Source organism: Xiphophorus hellerii, chromosome 14, assembly GCF_003331165.1.
Source record: "Xiphophorus hellerii strain 12219 chromosome 14, Xiphophorus_hellerii-4.1, whole genome shotgun sequence".
In the NCBI taxonomy this organism is placed as follows: Eukaryota; Metazoa; Chordata; class Actinopteri; order Cyprinodontiformes; family Poeciliidae; genus Xiphophorus; species Xiphophorus hellerii.
Window position 1 is genome coordinate 28,788,622 of NC_045685.1, and position 25,447 is coordinate 28,814,068.

Below are 25,447 nucleotides of genomic sequence, written 5' to 3' on the forward strand. Positions count from 1 at the left end.
TCTGGCCCCTTCAGGCCTTAGAAACATATTTAAATTCATAAACTCTCTGCCTTCATCCTGGCTGATCGTTTCTCAGGCTCAGTTTTATTTCCTCTTCGTTTCCATGGAGACTCCAACGTTTCTCTGGTCGTCAGGTTTTCCTCCTCAGGAGTTTTCAACATGAACATCAGTGAGTTGAGCTCTCAGCCCTGAGGGACTCCAGGTTTGATCAGTTACATTATCTGTGGTTCTTGAGCTCTGATAACGTTCAGAAATGTTGGTTTGTTTCCAGGCTGCAGTTCTGAGTTCTGCTCACTTTTATCGTTCATCAGATGAAGCTGCTGTGTAAAAGCAGCAGTTTGGTGCCAACAGGCTGATTCTGTCGTGTCTCAGTCTCACATCCTCCTGCTGCGGTTTGGCTCAACAGGATGTTCTTAACTTCGCTCTGAGACGGACGGACAGAACGGCTTCAGCTGCAGACGAGATGAACGCCGCCGCGCCGCCGCTGCTGCTCTGTGAGTTCAAAACAACTGGAGCTTTTCTGAGCCGTTTCAGAGAAACTTAAAACATTTCAGGAACGTTTCAGGAACATTTCAGCGTAACTCAGGAAGGTTTCAGGAACATTTCAGGAACATTTCAGGAACATTTCAGGAAGGTTTCAGGAAGGTTTCAGCGTAACGTGTTCCGGCTCCTCGTGTTTCCACAGGTTTATCTCTGAGCTTCAGCTGCTGCCAGACGGTTTCCTGCCACGGTGAGTCCAACAGAACCGGCCTCACAAACACAACTTGTTTACTGCTGAGTCATCAGAGAGTTAGAATGAGCAGAACCGACACAATACATCCTGTCTGGACCCGGTTCTGACAGGTTCAGAACCTTCTAATGGGTTGTGATGGACCGAGTTAAAAACAGTCACAGGACAGAAAAATAGTTTTGTTTTTTATTTTAACACAAAGATTATAAATGACTAAAAAATAAACTGAAAACTAAAAGAGATCAAAGAAACAAAAACTGAACTCAGACAAAAAATGAAAACAAACTAACTAACTAACTAACTAACTAACTAACTAACTAACTAACTAACTAACTAACTAACTAGCTAACTAACTAACTAACTAACTAACTAGCTAACTAACTGACGGAGCACAGAAATGACACCCAGCGGTTTACAGTCTGGCTGATCAGAACCTGTATCTTAACATAAACAACTATTAGTCCAGGACGGTTCTGGACTCTGAGGATCCAGTCCAGCTGGACCAGAACCAGCCAGAGATGCATTCTGGGTTTTGGATCAGAACTTGGACTCAGCGGGAGAACATTAATGTTTTAATGTTGGATCTTTTCTAAAAGATTAAAAGCTTCACAGGAAATAACCAAAAACTACTTCCTGTATTTTTACAGTGACTGAACATTTCAGATGAATATTTAAAGTTTCTTCTCTTTGAAAACATTTTTCATCCTTAAAACACCTTTATACTTTTGATCTGATGTTTTCTGTTTTCTGCCCCTCCGTCTTTACCCCCCGTCCTCTGATGGGGGTAAAGATGGAGGTCCAGTGTCAAAAGGGCCGCCCAGCGTACGACCTTTACCCTTTACTGTGTGTGGCTTTGGCTTTTCCCTCCATCGTGGCGCCCCCTCCATCATGGCGCCCCCTCCATCATGGCGCCCCTCCATCATGGCGCCCCTCTATCATGGCGCCCCTCCATCATGGCGCCCCTCTATCATGGCGCCCATCCATCATGGCGCCCCTCTATCATGGCGCCCCTCCATCATGGCGCCCCTCTATCATGGCGCCCCTCCATCATGGTGCCCCCTTCATCATGGCGCCCCCTTCATCATGGCGCCCCCTCCATCATGGCGCCCCCTCCATCATGGCGCCCCTCTATCATGGCGCCCCTCCATCATGGCGCCCCTCCATCATGGCGCCCCCTTCATCATGGCGCCCTTGCGTTCAGTGCAGAGCCACTTTCTGCTCCGCTGCTTCAGGCTGGTCTGTACATCTGGTTCGTGTTTCTGGTTCGTGTTTCTGGTTCGTGTTTCTGTCAGGTGTCGACTGAAGCTTCAATCCCAGATTAATCCTCATCAATCAGTTTAATCCCAGATTATCGGTGAGCTCATGGCTCTGATTCTGGATCCGTCATGATTTAAACATTAACATGTTTAGCTTCAGTTCTTTTATTTATTTATTCATATTTTTACAGTGTATTGAGTCGTCATGTTGATGAGCTTCTTGTTGGATCTCCTGATCAAACTGATCGATCAGCAGCTGATCGATCAGTTTGATCTTGTGATTCAGTGACTCTGAGCTTTTTAAAGTCCAGCTGAACATTTTGACCCGTCAGGTTCTGCTGGTGGTTCTGTTCTGCCTCGGTTGGTTCCAGTGTTTTGGAACACTGGAACCAAAACAGTGTCACAGAAGCCTGTGACACTGCTCGCTATTTACAGCATTACAATAAAATATAATAAAACTCAAAAAAGAAAAAAAAAAAAGGAGGAAGGGGAAAATGTTTTCCACATCTAATCTTGAGAGGCTGATCTAGATCTAGATCTAGATCTAGATCTAGACCTTGAGCGGGAGCCTCTCAGGAAACCGACCGTCACTAAACTAGATTTTTTTTAAAAACCGATTTTTACCTCTAAACTTCACCAATTTTTTTCCGTCCAGCTTTTTGTTGTTGTTTTAAAAAGTTTTATAGATAAAATATTATTATATTTGACCATTTTTCAGTTTTATTCCTGTGTTGGTTCATTTTGTTCTCTTTGTGTTTTTTATTTCTACCTTTAGATTCGTGTTTATTTCTGTTCACATCAGGTTCAGGTTTCGTTTCCTCCAGCTGCTGAATCATAACGACGACTCAGTAAACCTTGTAGCGTTTTAATAAAATCCTCCATGGCCGGTTACCATTAAAGATTTATTAAGATATTGTTAAATACTCTCAAAACCTAAGAGGTTTATTTCTCTAAAATATGATGTGATAAAACTGTTTAGTTTTACTGCAGATGAACAAGCAAACGTCCATGTTGTGAAGAAACATTCAATGTGTGATAAAATGATGCATCTGAGGAGAAACTTCTGATCCTCTGTTGAGATAAAAAACCTGGAAGGTTAAATATTTCATTTCTAGTTTATGAGCTTTTTAAACGCCCAGCTGCAGATCTGATGCTGAACCTCCGAGGTTCACTTCTGATGTCAACCGTGGCTAATGTTGCTAATGTTACTAACATTGCTAACATAGCTAATGTTGCTAATGTTACTAACATTGCTAACATAGCTAATGTGGCTAATGTTGCTAACATTGCTAACATAGCTAATGTGGCTAATGTTGCTAACATTGCTAACATAGCTAATGTGGCTAATGTTGCTAACATTGCTAATGTTGCCAGAGGTGGGACCAAGTCAGTGTTTTGCAAGTCTCAAGTCAGGACAAGTCAAAGTCAAGTCTGAAAGTTTTACTTTCAAGTCTTTTTGAATAATTTTTTTAACAATGTTACATTTATATTTTAAATGTAAATAATAAACCATGTGTCTTTTTTAAATGTGTATTTATCTCTAATCTTGATAAAACATGCAGCATGCAGCTTAGGGTAACCCTACCCTAACCCTAACCCTATATCACAGTTCATTGAAATGTAGTTACAGGCTACATTTAATCCAGAGCTAACAGGCTACATTTAATCCATAGCTAACAGGCTACATTTAATCCAGAGCTAACAGGCTGCACATATCTGGCTTTGAAGCCCCGGATTTATCCAGCATGACTAAACACAGCACACAGGTGAAAGCTAAGCTTCATGCTCACCAAAGTAGCCCGGAGTTCACCTGCTAATAACAGGAAGTTAGCTAAAGCTATGTGACAGCAAAAGAAAAGTAGCGCTGAATCAGTTGGAAGTTGAATCTCCAGCCGAGTTTCTCTTCTTACAGGTTTTACATGTTGCTCTGTTTATAGATAGATATTTGATAATTGATGAACCAAAATAAATTACTGGCGGGATCATATCTGCTTCGAGCGTTTTTAGTCTCATGTTTTTCCCATCTTGTTGTCTGTTCCTGTCTTTGCTACACCAGTTGCTATCAGAGATTAGCTCCTAGCCTTTGCTCACTATGTGCCGACAGGATTCTTGTATTTTCATCATTAACTCATAATTTTCTCTCCATATCCTGGATCCACTGCATCTGCCTCAATACTGACCAACCGAAGCTGTTCATGACATGAACAGCTTCAAGTCCAATTCAAGTCCCAAGTTATTGGCGTAAAAGCCAAGTCCGAGTCTTTGAACATTTTTTCCAGTCAAACCTAAAGTCTGAATTTTAATGACTCAAGTGCCAACCTGTGGCTAACACTGCTAATGTTAATAACGCTGCTAATGTTCCTAACGCTGCTAATGTTCCTAACGCTGCTAATGTTACTAACAATGCTAATGTTCCTAACGCTGCTAGTGTTCCTAACGCTGCTAATGTTACTAATACTGCTAATGTTCCTAACGCTGCTAATGTTCCTAACGCTGCTAATGTTCCTAACGCTGCTAATGTTACTAATACTGCTAATGTTACTAACGCTGCTAATGTTAATAACGCTGCTAATGTTCCTAACGCTGCTAATGTTCCTAACGCTGCTAATGTTACTAACAATGCTAATGTTCCTAACGCTGCTAATGTTCCTAACGCTGCTAATGTTACTAATCCTGCTAATGTTCCTAATGCTGCTAATGTTCCTAACGCTGCTAATGTTACTAACAATGCTAATGTTCCTAATGCTGCTAATGTTACTAACACTGCTAATGTTCCTAATGCTGCTAATGTTCTTAACACTGCTAATGTTCCTAATGCTGCTAATGTTCCTAACGCTGCTAATGTTACTAACAATGCTAATGTTCCTAATGCTGCTAATGTTCCTAACGCTGCTAATGTTACTAACACTGCTAATGTTCCTAATGCTGCTAATGTTCTTAACACTGCTAATGTTCCTAACACTGCTAATGTTACTAACACTGCTAATGTTCCTAACAATGCTAATGTTACTAACACTGCTAATGTTACTAATACTGCTAATGTTCCTAATGCTGCTAATGTTACTAACGCTGCTAATGTTCCTAATGCTGCTAATGTTACTAACGCTGCTAATGTTACTAACGCTGCTAATGTTACTAACGCTGCTAATGTTACTAATGCTGCTAATGTTACTAAGACTGCTAATGTTACTAACACTGCTAATGTTCCTAATGCTGCTAATGTTCTTAACACTGCTAATGTTCCTAATGCTGCTAATGTTCCTAACGCTGCTAATGTTACTAACAATGCTAATGTTCCTAATGCTGCTAATGTTCCTAACGCTGCTAATGTTACTAACACTGCTAATGTTCCTAATGCTGCTAATGTTCTTAACACTGCTAATGTTCCTAACACTGCTAATGTTACTAACACTGCTAATGTTCCTAACAATGCTAATGTTACTAACACTGCTAATGTTACTAATACTGCTAATGTTCCTAATGCTGCTAATGTTACTAACGCTGCTAATGTTCCTAATGCTGCTAATGTTACTAACGCTGCTAATGTTACTAACGCTGCTAATGTTACTAACGCTGCTAATGTTACTAATGCTGCTAATGTTACTAAGACTGCTAATGTTACTAAGACTGCTAATGTTACTAACGCTGCTAATGTTACTAACGCTGCTAATGTTCCTAATGCTGCTAATGTTACTAAGACTGCTAATGTTACTAACGCTGCTAATGTTACTAACGCTGCTAATGTTCCTAATGCTGCTAATGTTACTAAGACTGCTAATGTTACTAACGCTGCTAATGTTACTAACGCTGCTAATGTTCCTAATGCTGCTAATGTTACTAATGCTGCTAATGTTACTAAGACTGCTAATGTTACTAAGACTGCTAATGTTACTAACGCTGCTAATGTTACTAACGCTGCTAATGTTCCTAATGCTGCTAATGTTACTAAGACTGCTAATGTTACTAACGCTGCTAATGTTACTAACGCTGCTAATGTTACTAATGCTGCTAATGTTACTAAGACTGCTAATGTTACTAACGCTGCTAATGTTACTAAGACTGCTAATGTTACTAAGACTGCTAATGTTACTAACAATGCTAATGTTCCTAATGCTGCTAATGTTACTAACAAGGCTAATGTTCCTTAAACTGCTAATGTTCCTAACACTGCTAATGTTACTAATGCTGCTAATGTTCCTAATGCTGCTAATGTTACTAACAATGCTAATGTTACTAACACTGCTAATGTTCCTAATGCTGCTAATGTTCCTAACACTGCTAATGTTCCTAATGCTGCTAATGTTACTAACACTGCTAATGTTACTAATGCTGCTAATGTTCCTAATGCTGCTAATGTTCCTAACACTGCTAATGTTCCTAACACTGCTAATGTTCCTAACGCTGCTAATGTTCCTAACACTGCTAATGTTACTAACACTGCTAATGTTCTTAACGCTGCTAATGTTACTAACACTGCTAATGTTCTTAACGCTGCTAATGTTACTAACAGTGCTAATGTTACTAATGCTGCTAATGTTCCTAACAATGCTAATGTTCCTAGTGCTGCTAATGTTACTAATGTTGTTAATGTTGCTAATGTTACTAACATTGTTAGCATTGCTAATGTTGGTAATGTTGCTAACATTGCTAACACTGCTTACTTTGCTAACACTGCTAATGTTGCTAACATTGCCAACTTTGCTAATATTGGTAATGATGCTAACATTGTTACCATTGCTAACATTGCTAACACTGCTTACTTTGTTAACACTGCTAATGTTGCTAACTTTGCTTACACTGGTAATGTTGCTAACGTTGCTAACATTGTTAATATTGCTAACATTGCTAACGTTGCGTCCTTCTGAAACAGACGCGCCCCGTCCCTCCTCCCTGGTCGTCTCCCCCAACCAGTCTCAGTTCTATGAGTACGGTTCTGTCTCCCTCAGCTGTGAGCAGTTTGGACCGGACGGATGGACGGTGTGGAGACAAACCGCATCGGGGTGAGTTCACCTTCATCCTCTTCAGTCCCAGTTAAAGGAACGTCCTTCATGATGAATGGACCTTCGTCTGGAAGCTGAAGCCTCAGCGTGGCTCCAGGTGTGAGGGAAATGTCCGCTGTGTGTCCAGGTTGCAGGTGTCTCCATGTTCTGTGTGGGGAAGTCAAACCTCCTCCACCTGCACCATCAGCACCCTGAAGAAGACGGACAGCGGCGTGTACTGGTGCGAGTCCAGACACCGAGACAGCAGCCACACCGTCAACATCACCGTCACCAGTAAGAGTCAGAATCTCATGTTGATGTTCATGGAACCACAGGCAGACCAGTCAGACCATCCAGCTTACTGGGACCAAACCATCAGCCTAGAAACCTCCAGCTGAATGATCCACAGGTTGGAGCTGTGACGGTCAGCTCTCCTGGTGGTCACGTTTATCTGACGCTTCACTTCCAGACATCCTGGTGTTTCAGGGTCAGACGGTCTCAGAGAACGACGGGTCCATCAGCCTGAAGCAGAACTCAGAAGGTTCTGTCGTTTAGCTTGAAGCAGATTTACTGACCAAGATTAGAAACATCACAATGAGCTGCTTTAGCATTCAAATCATATTACAGTTTTAATAACAGATCAAATGAGAACAACAGACAATGCAGCCAGCAGGGCGGCCATGTTTGTTTACTTCCTGTGTCTCTGTCCCGCCCACATCATTTCTGTCCAATAGGAGCAATGAAACTTTAAAGTAAAAGAAAACGGTACCAGATGGAAAGAATCCCGTCTGCTGGAGGTTCGGACCAAACGATCGGACTGAAGATCAAAACGTCTTCTGGACGTTTAGGAGACGCTGGTTGGACAGGAATCAGCTGATCGTCCCTCTGTGTCTCTGTGGAGTTGGACAGGTGGTCCTGATCGGTCCGGTCCTTCCTGTGACGGAGGGAGATGACATCACTCTGACCTGTCAACATAAGAGCGCTCCAGGTTCAAACGCTGAGTTCTTCAAAGACGGATCCAAGATGGGGTCTGAAGGTGGCCTGATCCTCCGTAACGTCTCCAGGGCCCATGAAGGAGGTTACACCTGTAGAGTCAACGGCGTTTCATCTGAGACCAGCTGGCTGCTCGTCAAAGGTCCGTCACCATCTATGTGTTTTACATCTACAGTAGAACTGTTTCCACTGAGTGTCCATGTTTGTCCCCAGATGTGTCCAAGCCGGCATCTCTGAGCGTGAGTCCGGACTCGTCTCAGGTTCTGGAGTATCAGTCCTTCAGTCTGAGCTGCAGCAGCTCGGCTCCAGGATGGACCATCAGACGCTTCTCTGAAAACACCAGGAAGACGTCCAGCTGTGGGGGGGACTGGGGCGTCCTGTCTTCCTCTGTCTGCAGGCTGCAGACGGCCAAGAAGTCTGACAGCGCCCTCTACTGGTGTGAGTCTCCCACCATGCAGCGGAGCAACACGGTTCAGATTACCGTGTATGGTAGGTACCACAGCTGGAACTAGCTACACCGTTAGCACAAACCGCGCTGTCGCTTTAAGGCTCCTCCCACAGCGCTCAGTCTGCTCTGATTGGCCACAAAGGAACCAATCCAAACACAGGTCCACTTCCTGTAAGATTTCAGAGTTTAATGCAGTAAATGAGTGGAAGAAACTCTGCTGACGTTCTCAGAAAGATTTTAATTTTCACCATCCTGAGGCGACAGAGAAACGGCTGCTTTACTCTGAAACATTCAGTTCCTGGTTTAAAGTTCATTTAAAGTCTAACTAACAAGTTTTTATAAAGATAAACTGTCTAAATGTTGTTTAGGATTATACTTTGATGTTTTGTGAAAATTTGTTTAGTAGTGAAATATTTGACTGCAGACCGTCTCAGTGCTGCCCCCTGAGGATGAACAGCAGTTACTGCAGCCGATTATTTCTGTTCCCAAAAGTTCAGCTTTATGTCACTGGAACCAGTTCAGGTCATTTTCACTCAGACACGCCCCCTGGTGGCGAGTCAGGAGGTGGAATAGTGATCGTTGATGGACAGCTGAGGGTGGAGCTACAGGGTGGAGCTACAAGGTGGAGCTATGGGGATGAGCTACAGGGTGGAGCTACAGGGAGGAGCTACAGGGTGGAGCTATAGGGTGGAGCTGCAAGGTGGAGCTACAGGGAGGAGCTACAGGGTGGAGCTACAAGGTGGAGCTACAGGGTGGAGCTACAAGGTGGAGCTACAGGGAGGAGCTACAAGGTGGAGCTACAGGGTGGAGCTACAGGGAGGAGCTACAGGGTGGAGCTACAGGGTGGAGCTACAAGGTGGAGCTACAGGGTGGAGCTACAGGGTGGAGCTACAAGGTGGAGCTACAGGGAGGAGCTACAGGGTGGAGCTACAAGGTGGAGCTACAGGGAGGAGCTACAGGGTGGAGCTACAGGGTGGAGCTACAGGGAGGAGCCCTTCAGGCTCCTGGCTCCGCCCACTTTATTTTTTTTCTAATTTCCTCTGGGTGGGGCTTGGCTTCACATGGAGGTTAGTTTATTCTATTCTCAGATAAATGCTCCTTTATGCTAATGCTAGCTTTACAAAGCAGCCAATCCAGGAGCTTCATTTATTTACCTTGGAGCTGATTGGCTGAGCCACAGAGGAAGAGCTTCTGATGCTGTGATGGTTTCTGTTGTGGTTTTGATGCATATTAATGTATATTTGGTGTTTGATCTGTTCCCTAAACTTTGGTTCTCTGTTCCCTAAACTTTGGTTCTCTGTTCCCTAAACTTTGGTTCTCTGTTCCCTCGTCGTTTTACTGCTGTACAGTAAAAATGTGTCTAAACGTTTCATCTTAAATCTTATGTCTTTAACTCTTTATTAAAGCAGAGATCCTGCAGGATGATGTTTCCCTCCACCAGAACCAAACCCAGATTCTGTCTGTCTGCAGACCGACCGGTGGTTCTGCTGATCCCGGCTCTGCCTGTGGCGTCTGGACGAAACGTTAATCTGACCTGCCTGACCAGGAGCCCGTCTGCTGCCTCGGCTGATTTCTATAGAAACGATTCCTTCATCGGGTCGGGATCCTGGTCCTTCATCCTGAGATCCGTTTCCACGGACGATGAAGGTTCCTACAGCTGCAGGACGGGAGGCGGAGCCTCTCCGCCCGGCTGGCTGTCGGTCAGAGGTCAGAGGTCAACATGAAGGAGAAACTGCTGATTTCTGTGTTTCTCTGTGCAGCTGGTGAATAAAACAGAAAAGCTGCTCAGCAAACAGATTCTTCAGGATTTAGTTTAAAATGTTCAGAAACAAGAAGAGTGAATTAATTTAAGTTTATTATCAAAAACAGAATAATAATAAAATAATCAGCAAAATTAAATATAACAGTTTAATTCCCTAAATGCTGAGTGTCGCTAATTAGCATCACAGCTACATTTTCACTAGTGGAGGCTGTGATGCTCAACTTTATAATCTGTCAGTAATTTAACATCATATTTAATAAACTGGATGTAAAATCAGAGACTGAAGATTCATCACCGTCTGGTTTCCATCAGACGGCGATGAATCTGTAAATTCATTTATCTGAAAAATCACCGAGTTTAACAGAGCAGAGAGTCAGAGCTGGACCGGACCGGAACCAGGCCGGAACCGGACCGGAACCGGGACCAGACTGAAACTGGACCGGAACCAGACCGGAACCGGACTGGAACCGGACCGGACTGGAACCGGACTGGACTATAACCAGACTGGAACCGGACCAGACCGGAACCAGACTGGAACCGGACTGGAACCGGACTGGACTGGAACCGGACTGGACTATAACCAGACTGGAACGGACCAGACCGGAACCAGACTGGAACCGGACCGGAACCGGGACCAGACTGGAACTGGACCGGAACCGGACCAGAACCGGACTGGACTATAACCAGACTGGAACCGGACCGGACCAGAACCAGGCCGGAACCGGACCGGACTGGAACTGGACTGGAACTGGAATGGAACCAGAACAGACTGGAACCAAACTGTAACCGGACTGGACTGTAACTGGACCGGACTGTAACTAGACTGGAACCGGACTGGACCGGAACCGGACTGGAACTGCAATGGAACCAGATTGGAACCGGAACAGACTGGAACCAAACTGTAACTGGACCGGACTGTAACTAGACTGGAACCGGACCGGAACCAGACCGGACTGTAACCGGACTGGAACCGGACCAGGACCAGACTGGAACCGGACCGGAACCAGACTGGGACCGGACCGGAACCAGTTAATCCCAGCAGCAGGGCGACTCGGGTTTATTCTGCAGAATCTCCTCTGATCTCAGGAATGGAGATCAGAACCAGAAGTTTCTCTTCAGACGTTAAAAATGTTTCTACAGAAAGTTTTAGATAATTAATCTGTAATGATTGAAGTTATTATCAATAATAACAGATCATTCAGAGTTTTAATAATCAAAATAAACAGATTTTCATCATCATCTCTGAGATCAGAAGGTTTATTTCTGATGTTTCATGTTTTCAGCTCCTCCAGATCCAGATCCAGATCCAGATCCAGATCCAGATTCTTCTTCTTCTCCTCTTCGCTCCATCCTGTGGAAAATCCTCTACGCTCCGGTTTCCATCTTTTATTTCATCCCCACCTGCGTCTTCATCTACAAGCTCAGACACAGAGCCACAGGTGACCACAGCGCCCCCTGCTGCCTGTCTGCAGGAACAAACCCAGTCTCAGTAAAACCTCCTGTCTGCAGGCTGGAGCCCAGCGGGCCGGACCAGAACCTCTGGACCCAGACGAGCCGCAGAAGAGGAAGAAGCAGCAGGTGGAGACGACTATGACGACGCCATGGCTCCTGTCACCACTCAGCATCATTTCTGAATCTGGTTTAATCTCTGAACGTTTTCCTGTCTGTGTCGTTTGTTTCTATATAATCTGTATGAAGAACAAAGAATAAAATTATTTTTTAATTAGTTTCTTAACTTTCATGGTTCAGGAAGGAAACTGAGGTCAAAACGTTCCTAGAAATGTTCATGTTCATTAATAAATGCTTAAAGTTCAGTTTCATAACTAAATTATGAAAAACGGTTTAACTTTGTGGAGTTAAAGGGATAAAAACAGAACCGGTCCGGTCCAGGTGAACCATCAGAACCAGTCTGGCTCCAGTCTGGTTGACATCCAGTTTCCAGACTCATTAATAATCCTAGGTAATATTTATGCTTACTGTAACATTTCCAAACATAAAGAGCTTCAATTATTGAATTAAATATCAAACAACTTAAACATTTTAGTTTTTCTACTAAACAGAATAAATATTTGGTGGGATTAGAATCTGATTATTGATCACAAACAAATTCACAAAAACCCGATTTGATCTGATTTCTGTAACGATTTGGGAATTATTGACTTATGGAGAGACAAACATTAAAATAAATCAGTTTTCTTGGTTTAAATCAGACGCATTGAGCAGATCTAGAATAGATTTATGGCTGGGAACAGATAATATTCTCAAACTAACATCAGACTGTAATATGTCTCCAACTCACTGCAGCTTTAATTTATTAATTATTCCTTTTCCTGACAGTTTGAGACATGAAGGGTTCTGGAAATTTAATGCAAATCTTTTAAAAATATGAGCAGGAAAATCAAAGAACTAGTGAAAAAGATTCAATAATAACCTACACCTAAAATATAAGATACAGGGTTAATCTGTATCGTTTAGCAAAACCTTAAAGAATCAATGACCTGCAGAAGTAAAGTTAGTTAAAGAGTTAAACTTGTTGTGTGTTAAACAATAATAACCTTCTGACCTAAAATCTAAATTAGATTCAATCTGTGAAGGAAAAGAGAAAAACTAGTTTATACAGCAAGTTAAAAACACAATCAGTCCCTTATTAACAAACCAAACTGCTACTGGAAAATTAATTAGAAACTTTTATCAAAACCTTAAACTTTTATTTTAACCTCTGTTGCTCCTTTTCAAGCCCAGACTCAAACCTTCTGCTGGTCAAATCTTCGTCTCTCTGAAAACTGAGACAGATATTTTTATGGAAGAACGGGACAGCGCCACCATGTGCTTGAAAGGTCATATAGAGATTTTGTTCTTAGATGTGACTCTGGTGTCGACAGACTTCCTGTCACCAGCAGGTTTTGTTGTGTTGGAAACTTGTGAACAAATAATTTTAGTCCTCATCAAACTGGAACAACAGATTTTATCCACAGTAAAATAAATCTCTGTGTTTGGATGGAAAAAGGAATCTGGTCCATTAGACATTTTCTTAATGATAATGGAGATTTATTGTTTTATGATGAACTTTGTTTATTGTATAATCTGGACCACTCTCGCTCTCAGTTTAACAGTAATGACCTCTGACCCCTCTGAGGTCAAATATCTGGTTCAATATAAACATTCAACCAGCTAATCTTCAGTTACTTCAACTTTTGGATTTGTAATTCTAACAGACGGATCTAACTAACTTTATCTTTCCTGTCCGACCAAATAAAAACTCCATTTTAAATTCGTTTCCTGACTCAGAGGTCAGAACCGCTGACCTTAAATCTCCTCTAAAGCTGAAGAAATTCATTTTAAAATCCTCAGTAAGGTTTTTCCATCCAGGGAATTTTTACCTCAAAGTTTCAACTTTGACACCAACAGCTGGACCTTTTCCAACAACAGATCATCTTTTTGATCGTTTTCTCACTGGAACGTTTTGGGGAACGTTGAGGTCTGGATCTGGTTCCTCGTCCCTTCAACAGAGACGATGTAACATTTGGACAGAAGAACCCGGTTCTGAACAACCTGCTGAAATACAAAACCTGACTTCAGTTTGTAAAAATGGACAAAACCCTTAAAACTGATGGGAAACAAGCAGGAAATCAGCTGATAATGAACTGAGTCTATCTGATGAGAACTAGTTGACCTCTGACCTTTTCTGTTTGCTTTTGTTGTTTTTCTTTTCCCTGTTTGATGTCTGACTTTTTTTTTTTTTTTTTTTTTACTGTCATCTTATATTTTTATGTTTGCCTTCAGCCTGTAAACCTTCTTGTACAACTTGCCACGTTGTTCAAAATGTTTCATAAAACGCAGATAAACTGTTTCCTCTTCTCATGTATTATTGAACCACAGCGACACCCAGCGGCCACTCGAGGTACTGCGTCTTTAAAGTCATTAAACTCATCAGATTCTTTCTGAAAATCATCGATCGATCAGGTTTAATCAAACTGGAGAACCGGAGAAGAACCGGACCCACCAGAACAGCAGCAGAACATTATGACCACCAACGTGTGAGAAATTAAACCCAGACAGGAAACTGGGAGGACTGGAGCCACTGGTTGGATGGAAGAGACCAGAATCCAACCAGGAACAACGAACCAGTGGCGTCTACTGGGAGGACTGGTGAGAGACGAGTCGCTGGAACCAGAACCTGAGGCTCTGATCCAGAACCTGGATCCAGGGTCCAGAACCTGAACCCTTTGACCCCTGAGGTCACTGAGGTCACAGGGGTCAGTTAGAGAGAAGATCGGATCAGAACCAAGTTCAAGTTTCTGGTCGGGTTCCGGTCAGGTACTGGTCGGGTTCTGGTTGGGTTCTGGAGTTCTGTCGGGTTTTGGGGTTCTGTCGGGTTCTGGTCGGGTTCTGGTTGGGTTCTGGTTGGGTTCTGTCGGGTTATGGGGTTCTGTTTGGGTTCTGGTCGGGTTATGGGGTTCTGTTTGGGTTCTGGTTGGGTTCTGGAGTTCTGTCGGGTTCTGGTTGGGTTCTGGTCAGGTTCTGTTCGGGTTCTGTTTGGGTTCTGGTCGGGTTCTGGTTAGGGTGACCAGACGTCCTCTTTTTCCTGGACATGTCCTACTTTTCAGACCTAAAAAGATGTCCGGGGGGAATTTAAAAATCGTCCGGGATTTTGGTCAACTGCCTCAAAACACATTACATAGCTTACAGTGCATTGTAGGGCCCTGCGCACGGCGCTGCGTGTCACGTAATCACTGAGCCGCGTCAGATGGCTGTCAGTACGCCAACAACATGCGAATGCGCAAATGTATGTAGTTTTCCCGCTTTTGCCCAAAGTAAAATATGGTCACGCTAGTTCTGGTTGATATCATCACTCATTCTCCATCAACAGTTGGATCTGATTCCTCTGACATTTATTCACGTTTCCTTTAAAAGATAAATTTCATCCGTCTGATGAAATTTATTTGGTGGATTTTAATTACAGAAAATTCAAATTTTGAAGTGATTTATTTTCAGAAAGACCAAGAAATAAATTAATATCAATAACAGGAATAATAACCTTATGGGCAATAATATCTGATATCTGTATAATAAACAGGAAGTCATCCATCCTGCCCTGCATGGATTCAACCAGAACAGTCATTAAATTACATTAAATTAAAAATTAATTTAATGTAATTAAATCTGTTAAACTCTTCCTGCTTTATTATGGAGTGAAAATCTGTAAAATCTCTCCCTCGCATTTTATGTTTAAATAAATTAATTGTTTTGTATATTTATAGTTGTGTTCCTAAATTTACGTGTTTTTTTCTTATTTCTTAATTGTAAACAATATTTATTATTTTGCTATTTTCTCCTGATTAAACTTTTCTCTGTAGTTCTGAAAATCTGTTAACCAGCTAGAGGCTTTTATTGTGAAAATATAAACCGCTTCCTTCGCTCCGTGCGCATGCGCATTCACACCTCTAAACTCAGCTGGGAAACCTCAGACTGGATTAGTTGCTTTATTTCATACCGCGGAATGGACCCGCCGAACCGGAACCGCTCCAACAGAACCAGATGGGTCTCCTCCTCTGGTCCCACCGACCCAAAGGTCAGAGTTCAACACACTGGGAGCTCTGTGGGCAGACACGGAGCTCATTAGCTGCACTGGCTATCAGATTAACTGAGGCTCTGGTTAAAACGCTGCTACCGACAGAATGTAGGTGTCTGCGCCGATGCCTGATGAAAACATCAGAGTCACAGCGAGCAACGCGCTCACTGGTGTTCCAGATCAGCTGGTTATCAGGGGAACTAGTGTTAAAGTTAATCTGGTCTTCAGGTTACCTGGTGCTTGTAGGTGTCCTTCTGATGCCTGATTAAATCACGAGCTTCAAACCACTGATAATTTCTACTGGTGTTTTAGTTAAAATGGTAACCAGTTTAACTGATGCTCTAGCTGATTTAGGGTCAGATTAGTGTTTTAGTTGATCTGGACATCAGTTTATCTGCATATTAAAACACTGCTAACACTCTGACTGGTGTTTTAGTTCGCTTGGTATTCAGGTTGACCTTGTAGCTGATCAGGTTATCAGTAGAACTGGTGTTGTAGTGATTTTAGTCATCAGTTTATCTGCTTCTGCTGCTGTCAGGGTTTATGAGGGTTGTCTGCACTGATGCCTGATTAAAACATCGCAGCCTGACTGAATGGTTCTTGTTGACGTTCGCTCCTCTCAGATCATGGCTCCCTGCTGTGATCCACAGGCTGCAGCTGGAAGGTTCCTGCTCAGGTCAGGGGGGTTGAAGGCGACCCACCATCGTTACACATTTTATAAAGTAGAGCACATTAAATATGCTCAAAGTAGTAAACAAAATGAGGTGGAATCAGACACCAACTTCAGCTTGATAATACCAACCAGGCTCTGATGTATGGAAACCATCACGCTCTTTGTTCTGTCTCCTCCAGAAACCTGAGAACCAGGAGGGGAAACGCCACTGCTGTCCCCACTGTGGGAAGGTCTTCAGCAGAGCCTGTGGCCTGTGGAGACACCAGAAGATCCACAGAGGAGAGAAGCCGTATGGCTGTGGTGAGTGTGGGAAGACGTTCGGCCAGGCGGCCCACCTGAAGCGGCACCAGAACATCCACAGCGCGGAGCAGAGCTTCCTCTGCCCGCAGTGTGGGAACACCTTCACCCAGAAGGAAACCCTGAAGCTGCACCTGGAGCGTGTCCACGGCCGCCTGCAGCCCTACGGCTGTCAGGACTGCGGGAAACGCTTCTCCAAGCGCAGCAACCTCAAGGTCCACCAGCTGCTGCACAGCGGAGAAAAGCCACACGCATGTGAGGCCTGTGGGAAGAGGTTCAGGGACCGCAGCCACCTGAGGAACCACCGGGTCACCCACAGCGGGGAGAAACCCTTCTGGTGCGAGGAGTGTGGGAAGACGTTCACCCGGCCCGGTTCCCTGAGGAAACACCAGAGGAGCCACACCAGGGACAGACCGTACTGCTGCGACATGTTCTGCAGATGAAATGTTCTGTTCTGACCCAAAGAGGACAACATCCTGAACCAAAATAAAGATTTAAAATCTCAGATTTTATTCTCCAAGTCTTCTGTTTCCAGATCAGAACCTGCAGGTACATGTAGCTCCTGCTAACTGTAGCCCAGCTGAAAACACAGTGCAGGCTGTTAGCCTAGCAACTAACAGACGTAGCTAGCAGAGCAGCTAATTCTCCTTGTTTATCAGAACTCTGGACAGATAAAAACATTATCTGTTTTATTATTCTGTGTGTTTTTACAGAATTATTACAAACAGAGCAGCTAAAGCTAACTCCAGTTCAGACTTCAGTCTGAGTGTTTCAGGTGAGCTGCTCTCATTTTCCTTCTTTTTCTTGCCACTGAGTTACATAAAATAAACGTCCCGTCTTCTTAAAGCTAACGGTAGCTAACTGGACGTAGCTCCGGGCTGCAGTGAATCAGTAAAGATCAAACAATATTAAAACATCAAAACTTTGGATTATTGGATGTTCATTTAAACTGTTTTCATGGCACTAAATAGATCAATCAATGAGCCAAAAGGGTATTGATTTCTAATTTCTGATCTATTTCTAATTCAGCCAACTGGTTGGTAAAGAAACGATGATGAAGATGATGGACAGGAAGTCCAGAGGAAGAAAACGAGGAGTCGGTCTGGAGTTTTTGTTCTTTATTGGAAAAACTCTCCTGGATCAGATCATGATGTTGGTCCTGCTCACAGACACACACACACACACCCTGACACACACACACAGACATACACACACCCTGACACACACACACACACACACACTCTCTCTCTGTCTCTCATACAGGAATAAAAAAGTAGAAAGCTGTGCTAGAAGAAGTCCAGGTCGTCCGGAGCGTCCAGGTCTCGGTACTCGATGATGGACCGCGGGTCGCCCCTCAGGCCCCTAAACACAGACAGAGGTTCTGATTGGTCCAAACAGACAGAGGTTTTGATTGGACCACCGGCCCGGTTCTATGTACCTGCTGCTCCTTTGTTTCCCTGGAAACGCTCCTCCTCCTCCTCTGAAGTTGTCATAGTGACCGCGGCCCGGCCCGAACTGGCCCGGCGCCAGGTGGGGTCCCACACCTGTAGGTCCAAACAGAGCGTCAGCCCGGCTCCGCCCCCTGCGGGCTCCGACCCGGAGCCTCACCTACCTGGGAATCCGGGCAGCGGCGGCCTGACGCCTGGAGGGTATCCCAGAAGGCTTTGCTGCTGCGGAGACTGACCAGGAAACGCCGCCATGCCTGGAGGACCGGCTGGGGGCGGAGCCAGAGGAGGGGTCAGAGGTCAACCAGCCAACAGCATGCTAACGTTAGCCTAGCCTCCATCAGAGGCCAATCAGGTACCTTGAGCAGGCGGTGGGAGGGGCTTGTGCTCAGGGAGGGCGGGTCTCTTGGCGTCCAACAGGAAGTTGTTGAAGAACTCCACTTCCTGTCTGACGGCGGTCACCTTCTCGCCATGTTTGTTCAGGATGTGTTTACGGACGAACTCTGGGGCCTAAAACAACAACAACACCGTCAGGCACCGTTACCGTGGCAACCAGAGAGGGGCGGGGCCTCACCTTGAACTTCTTCCCACTCAGAGGACAGAGCCACTTGTCCTTACTGAGCTCCTGGGTGTTGGACGCCAGGAACGTCTCCACCTGGGGACAGGAGACGCATCAGGAGAGACAGACAGGTGGACAGGTAGAGAGACAGACAGGTGGACAGGTACAGTACCTCCTGTTCCGGGTCTTTCTTTCCGAGCCGAACTGCTTCCTCTTCGCTCAGCGTCTCCGTCGGTGAGAACAGAGGAGCCAGACGCTCCTCACACATCCTCAGGTGTTCAGTCACTGTCCAATCAGAGCACAGCACCACCTTCATCATCATCATCATCATCACATTAACTGTTCAGGTGAGGTCTTAATCTCTGATCAGTGGAAAACCTCAGGGTGGGTAAACAACCTCCTGCTGTTTTCTCCTGTAGCCTCCCTGTACTTTAAAGGGCCGGTGTTACATTTATTTATTTATGTGTTTTTCAGACACACAGCTCCATTTTATTGCATAATCAGTAACTAGGTCACCTTCAGTTGAATCAGCGCTTCTCAATTCCGGTCCTCAGGCCCCCTGCTCTGCTTGTTTTATATGTGTCTCTATTTTAGAACAGCTGATCCAAATGGTTGCATCAAGTACTGCAGAAACCTGTTAATGACCCACAGATTCAATCCAGGTGTGTGGCAGAAGGGGAACACCTAAAACATGCAGGGCAGGAGGCCTGAGGACCGGAACTGAGAAACACTGAGTTAAATGATGTATATATCAAACATGACTTAACAGAAAATTAATTTTGTAAATTGGACCTCTGTCTCTTTAAGAAGCTCCTGCTCTCTCTGAAGCTCCGCCTCAAGGAAGTCGTTCCCAACATGGCTCCTCTATTAACCCTTTAAGGTTTTTACCAGCTGCTCTGAGCAGCAGCTCCTGTAATGAGCTCAGCAGATGTTTGCTAATTGCTGCTGGCTAGTCTGAAGGAGCTGAGGGGAGGAGCTGCGGCTCGGAGGCGGGGCTAGGTCCACCCAGGTGTTTTCAACAGCTGAATGGTTGTCATGGAGATGAAAGGATTTCTGAAACATGAAAGAATCAAAACTCCAGGGAAAAATGTGGAGTTGATCCCGTACTTTAACTAGGCCGTGCTGTGGTGCGGCTCACCCTCTGCTGGAGTGATGCGGGCCACCGGCAGCGGGCCCCGGACGTGGATGAGGCCGCAGCGGTGAGGCATCTCGTCCTCAGCAGGATACTCGCAGAAGTTATAGTAATCCACAGAGTGAACGAGACGCAGGTAGAGCAGCAACCGGTCCAGAACCTGAACACAGCACCGGGTCAGAACCTGAACACAGCACCGGTCCAGAACCTGAACTCAATCAGAACCTGAACACAACACACACCGCCACAGGCCCCGCCCACCTGCAGCAGGTTCTGGTCCGTTTCCACGGGAACGTCGGCGGCCTTGGGGTCGTCGTCGGCGCCGGCCCCCGCGGCCCCGATAAGCTCCTCCTCCTCGGCGCTGACCTCCTCGATCAGATAGTCGGTGATGTTCTGCAGAACCGGGTTGGTCTCCGCCTGCAGGAACAGAGGCGTTCTGGGTGAGCGGGTCGGGTTCTGGTTCCGGTCGGGTCCAGACAGTTCCGTACCTGTGTGGTCCACAGCGCCCCCCGCTGGTCCAGGCTGTGGACGAGCCGCGCCGCCAGCCGGACGTCGTTCCTCGCCACGGGCCGGTGGTGCGTCAGGCCGTTGACGGTCCGGACCCGCCGGCTCAGGTCCCGGTTCACCACCGGCGCCAGCTCACAGTCCCTGAGCTGAGACAGCAGAACCGGCTGTTAGCGGCCCGGTTCTGGAGGTTCTGACGGTTCTGACGGAGCTCTGGGTTACCCTGACGTTCTGCAGGTTCCAGCAGGTCTCCTTGATGTTGACGCTGCGGTCAAAGGTCACCCAGCACCGCCGGAAGAACCTGCAACACAGACAGTCAGGACGCCGGTTCTGAGCCGGTTCTGGCCTGGCAAGAACCGGGTCGACCAGCTGAGACAACCAGTACCTCCGCTCTGGCTGAGGGTCCGACAGCGCCACCCGCAGGAAGCCGGGGTACCTGCGACACAGCTGCAGACAGGAAGTGGGTTAGAGGTCAGAGGTCAACAAGATGCTGAGACAGGACAGGGTCGGAGGTCAGAGGTCAGTCTGAGCCAGATAACTCTGGTTCTGGTTTTAGTCTGGTCTGGGTTCTGGTCCGGTTCCGGTTCTTACGGCGGTGACCTCGTCCTTGGCGACCTCTGGAGCGATGCTCCTGATGAACAGGGAGGTGGTCAGGTGCAGGGGGCGGGGCGTGGGCGGAGCCTCCTCTCTCTCCTGATGGCGCTCTGAAACAACAGGAGCACTGTGACCTCTGACCTTTAGAGCGGAGCTCCGGCGTGTCTCTGGGGTACTGACCCTCTTCCTCCTCCTCTTCCTCCTTGTCAGAGTGGGAGGAGTCGGAGTCGGAGCCGCTGCCCTCGCCACTGTCCGCCGACAGGCTGCGCTTCCTCTTCCTGCCCTGAGAGGAAGAGGCGGGGTTACTGACAGTGGTTGCCATGACGATGAAGGAAAATCCTTTAATAACTGCAGACATTTGGAGTAAAACTGATTCACAGAATCGTTTTGTTTCTCAGCTGAACAGAAGCAGCAGTGCATTCTGGGTAATGAGTGCGCCAGGACAGCAGGGGGCGCTGTGACCATTCAGCTCAGATTAAACCACCAAGCAGAGCTTCAGATGCATAAATCAAACATTTAAAATATTTATAAGTTTCAGGATATTTTTTATATATTCAACTTTTTTTAATCTGCTTTAGTTTAACAAACTACAAAACAACCTAAAACCTGGAGTAGATTTTTCTATTTTTATTTATAAAACAGACAGTTCAATAAACAAGTTTACTTTACGTTGTTAAATCTGGATCAGTAGATCTGGATCAATAAATCAGTAGATCTGGATCAATAGATCTGGATCAATAAATCAATAGATCTGGATCAATAAATCAGTAGATCTGGATCAATAAATCAGTAGATCTGGATCAGTAGATCTGGATCAATAAATCAGTAGATCTGGATCAATAAATCAGTAGATCTGGATCAATAAATCAGTAGATCTGGATCAATAAATCAGTAGATCTGGTTCAGTAGATCTGGATCAATAAATCAGTAGATCTGGATCAGTTGAGTTAAATGTGTAAATATAAGTTTAGTTTAAATCTAATTTGTTTATTTCTAGTCAATGAATAAAATCATCTACAGATGATCTTCACAGCCATCAGGAACAGAACCTTCAGAACCAGGAGGATCCGCGGGTCAGAACCAGAACAACTGATGATGACGATGATGAAACTCACCTTCTTCATCGTCTTCTCCTCCTCTTCCTCTCTCTCCTCCTTCAGGCCGCCGGGATCCTCGTGGTTCTGGAGACGACATGAGACCGTCAGGAGGTTCTGATGGACCCAGCAGAACCAACCGGATCAGAACCAGCTGGATCTGGTTCTGAAACCCGGCCCGGTTCGTCCCTTTGGACTCGGGGTCTAAAGTTTTAGCTCCTCTGACTGAATCTCAACGTTCTCTGAAATAACTTGATAAATAACAATAGAAAACATTAATAAATGATAATAAATGATAAATAATAGAATGAATGAAAACCAGACGTTGGTTTCTTGTGGTCCAACAGAATCATTTAAACTGATAAACAGAACTGGACCGGAGCAGACAGCCTGACTAACTCAGCTTATAGTTCTATAGAAAACTCAACAACAGAAGAAGAGATTCTGCTAAGTCAGCAGTGAACCGCCTCATGGTTCTGGTTCTGGTTCTGGTTCTGACCTTGTCGGGTTCCTTGGTTCCCTCAGCGCCGTCTGACCCGTCCCTCTGACCGCCGGCCGCCTCCGATCCGCTCTGAGCGCCACTGCTTCCCTCCTTTGGAGCCGCCTGGCTCTTCTCTGCTGCGTCTCCGCCGCCCCCTGCTGGAGCCTCCAGGACCTGCAGGTCAAAGTCCGTCCCTCCCTCCATCTTGATCACAGCTGATCAAGAAACCAACAGGACCGCGTTACCCAGAAGCCCAGTCAGGACCACATTACCCAGAATGCCCCTCCCTACCTGCGTCCAGCAGCTTGATGATGGCCGCCTCGTGCTGCATGTCCAGAGAGACGCCGTCCAGCCAGCGGTTGTCCAGCAGGAACAGGAAGACGGCCAGCCGGGTCTGCAGGGCGCCCAGAGACTCCGCCCTCTTGGCTGTGATGTCATCAGGGTGGTACTTGGACCGGAACCACTCGTGCTCTTTGTGCTGGATGAAGAAGTCCTGCAGCTGCTGGCGCCGGAAGTCCAGTTTGTACTGATTGTAGCGCTTCACCGCCTCCGTCTCGTCCACGCTGTCCTCCATGTTCAGCAGGAACTCCTGGGGTTACACAGAGGTCACAAAGAGGTCATACAGAGGTCACACAGAGGTCACCTCTGTGTTCTGTTCCTCACCTTGAAGCTCCTCATGCTGGGCGGTCCTGGAGGCGGCAGGTCTGGGTCCAGCAGCCCCAACCTGCAAACAACACAAAACCATGAGCTGACCTGCGACCCGGTTCTGACCCGGTCCGGCCCCGTGGTTCTGACCCGATGCAGTAGCTCACCTGCCCTGCAGGGGGAGCCCTCCAGGGTGGGGGTGCAGGTGGGGGAAGTCATGGTGCCAGGTCTGAGGCCCCGCCCCCGGAAACGGAGCCCCGCCTCCTCCGTAGGGCGGCTCGTAGCGGTACGGCTCCCCCCGGTGGTCGTCCCTGGAAACACTCGGACTCTTAGCATGCTGGGTCACATCGGATCAGAACCGGATCAGAACCAGGTCAGAACCTCACCAGTCTCTCCTCAGCCGTTTGTGCTGCGGGCTGATGTGTCGCGGCGGGGAGAAGCGGTCCCTGCGGCCGCGGTCGTAGTCCCGCCTCCTCTCCCTGCCGCGCTCCCACTCCCTGAGACCGACAGAACCAGAACCATCAGAGGGTCCACAACAACTCAACACAGAACACTGAAAGAACTGCAGAGCCAGACTGAGCCGGTACCAGAGTCACCCACTGGTCCAATCAGAACCACCAGGTTCTTTAGTCTAACTGGAACCTGAAGATCTTTATTTTTCATCATGACGTCAATTTTGATTCATCGTTTCAACAATAAATCAAAATTAATGTCTGAACTGTTTTACTGTCAGGACAGTTTTAGTATTTTATCCTCAATAAAATACATTTTAAATAAAGTCACTATGATGGTGAACCTGAGGAAGAACCTGATGAAGAACCTGAGGAAGAACCTGAGGAAGAACCTGATGAAGAACCTGAGGAAGAACCTGATGAAGAACCTGAGGAACGCGGAACGTTTCTACTGAGCAGCATTTGTGTTGGTGGGACTGGAATCAGTGTGACACAGCTACTGACAAATCAATCATCAATATGTCTTATTATCACTGATCGTTACCACAACAATAAACTTTGAGTCCGTATCGCCCAGCAGTACCGTCACCATGACGACGCTGACCCAAACAGGAAACGGTTCTGTTCATTCACTCTGCTCCGGATCAGTAAATGACTTTAACTGGTTCTGGTTCTCCACAGAGTAAACTAAACAGGTCAGAACCAGAACCAGGAACAGGAGTCACAGCCTGGTTCTGGTTCTGCAGCGTTCGGACCTGTCGGCCCAGTCGTCCCTGCGGCGCTCCTCCCTCTCTCTGGACCGCTCCATGTCGCTGCGTTCCCGCCTGAACTTGTCCCGTCTCCGACGGTCCAACTCGTCATCGCTGTCGCCCATCTGAGGGAGGCACACAGTTAGAACCGGACCAGAACCGGATCAGAACCAGAAACTCTGGTCTGTTGACTGTTCAAACCAAAACAAACTCTGAGGTTTCAGACACCAGCAGAAACATAAAGATTTATTATTATTTATTGATATGTGGATTCCAACATATTGATCATAGCTAATCAGTGATCAGCAGGAGCTGCAGCAGGTGAACTAATTCACTGCTTTAGCATCAACAACAGCTGCACACAGCGAACGGACTGAGACTAATATTTATGATTATTGTTCGATTATCTGGAAGATTCAGTTTGAGGAGCTGCAGATGAATCAACCTGGAACCAAGACAACGGAGAAACTTCTCATCTAGAATATCCTGAGATGTTCTAATAAACTGAAGCAGATTATTAATCTGTGATCATAATGAATAAACAGAACTGAGCTCTTCTTCTCCTCTGCTAGCTCTGCTAGCCTGTTAGCTCCTCGCGAGCCGCGGCTGTTTTCGTTAAGGTGTTAAACTAGAAACATCCAATAACTAACAGCAGATTTTATATAAAAAGTAACAAATAATATTTCATAAAATCATTTATTAAGAGGGAGATTCCCGCTGCAGAATGTTAGCATCAGTTTAGATCTGAGGCTAACAGGCTGCTTAGCATCAGAGCTAACTGAATAAACTTCTCCATGCGGGATTCATGCGTTTATCTGCGTTCATCAGCATTTTCTCCTGATTAGAATCAAACTTTATCAGGAGGTTTCAGTTCAGTTTACCTGGAAAAGCTCCACTTCGACTCCCAGAAGCACAAACTAGCCGCTAAGCTAACAGAGTGCCGCCACAGATCACTGTGGACCAACGACACTTCCGGTTGAGCTAAGCTGCGTACGAAAGTTAGCTTAGCACCTAGCGGTAAAATCAGGAACTACAAGCTGGCTGATGAACTACAAACAGTAAACCTTCCTCTGCGGCTTCAT

General features: G+C 45.8%; 3 protein-coding genes across 3 annotated transcripts; 2 read left to right on the top strand and 1 right to left on the bottom strand.

Annotated features, from left to right (window-relative positions):
* The first annotated feature begins 2 nt into the window (after positions 1-2).
* LOC116732018 (sialoadhesin-like) lies at positions 3-11,894 on the top strand. Its single transcript, XM_032581945.1, has 9 exons — positions 3-494; positions 686-730; positions 6,857-6,986; positions 7,114-7,259; positions 7,867-8,100; positions 8,172-8,447; positions 9,877-10,113; positions 11,452-11,607; positions 11,678-11,894. Exons 1-9 carry the CDS (start codon positions 464-466, stop codon positions 11,800-11,802), a joined length of 1,380 nt encoding a protein of 459 aa, XP_032437836.1. The 5' UTR covers positions 3-463; the 3' UTR covers positions 11,803-11,894.
* Positions 11,895-15,574: 3,680 nt separating this feature from the next.
* LOC116732026 (gastrula zinc finger protein XlCGF49.1-like) lies at positions 15,575-17,217 on the top strand. Its single transcript, XM_032581959.1, has 2 exons — positions 15,575-15,740; positions 16,593-17,217. The coding sequence occupies exons 1-2, from the start codon at positions 15,597-15,599 to the stop codon at positions 17,151-17,153; spliced, it is 705 nt and encodes a 234-aa protein (XP_032437850.1). The 5' UTR covers positions 15,575-15,596; the 3' UTR covers positions 17,154-17,217.
* Positions 17,218-17,809: 592 nt separating this feature from the next.
* On the bottom strand, positions 17,810-25,378 carry LOC116732016 (serrate RNA effector molecule homolog). Its single transcript, XM_032581943.1, has 21 exons — positions 25,247-25,378; positions 24,372-24,490; positions 23,551-23,661; positions 23,332-23,475; positions 23,183-23,243; positions 22,811-23,108; positions 22,538-22,734; positions 22,060-22,125; positions 21,125-21,227; positions 20,942-21,054; positions 20,736-20,797; positions 20,573-20,651; positions 20,335-20,499; positions 20,108-20,263; positions 19,853-20,006; positions 18,887-18,999; positions 18,730-18,810; positions 18,515-18,665; positions 18,323-18,424; positions 18,149-18,254; positions 17,810-18,072 (listed from the first exon to the last, which is right to left on the bottom strand). The coding sequence occupies exons 2-21, from the start codon at positions 24,488-24,490 to the stop codon at positions 17,997-17,999; spliced, it is 2,457 nt and encodes an 818-aa protein (XP_032437834.1). The 5' UTR covers positions 25,247-25,378; the 3' UTR covers positions 17,810-17,996.
* Positions 25,379-25,447: the final 69 nt, after the last annotated feature.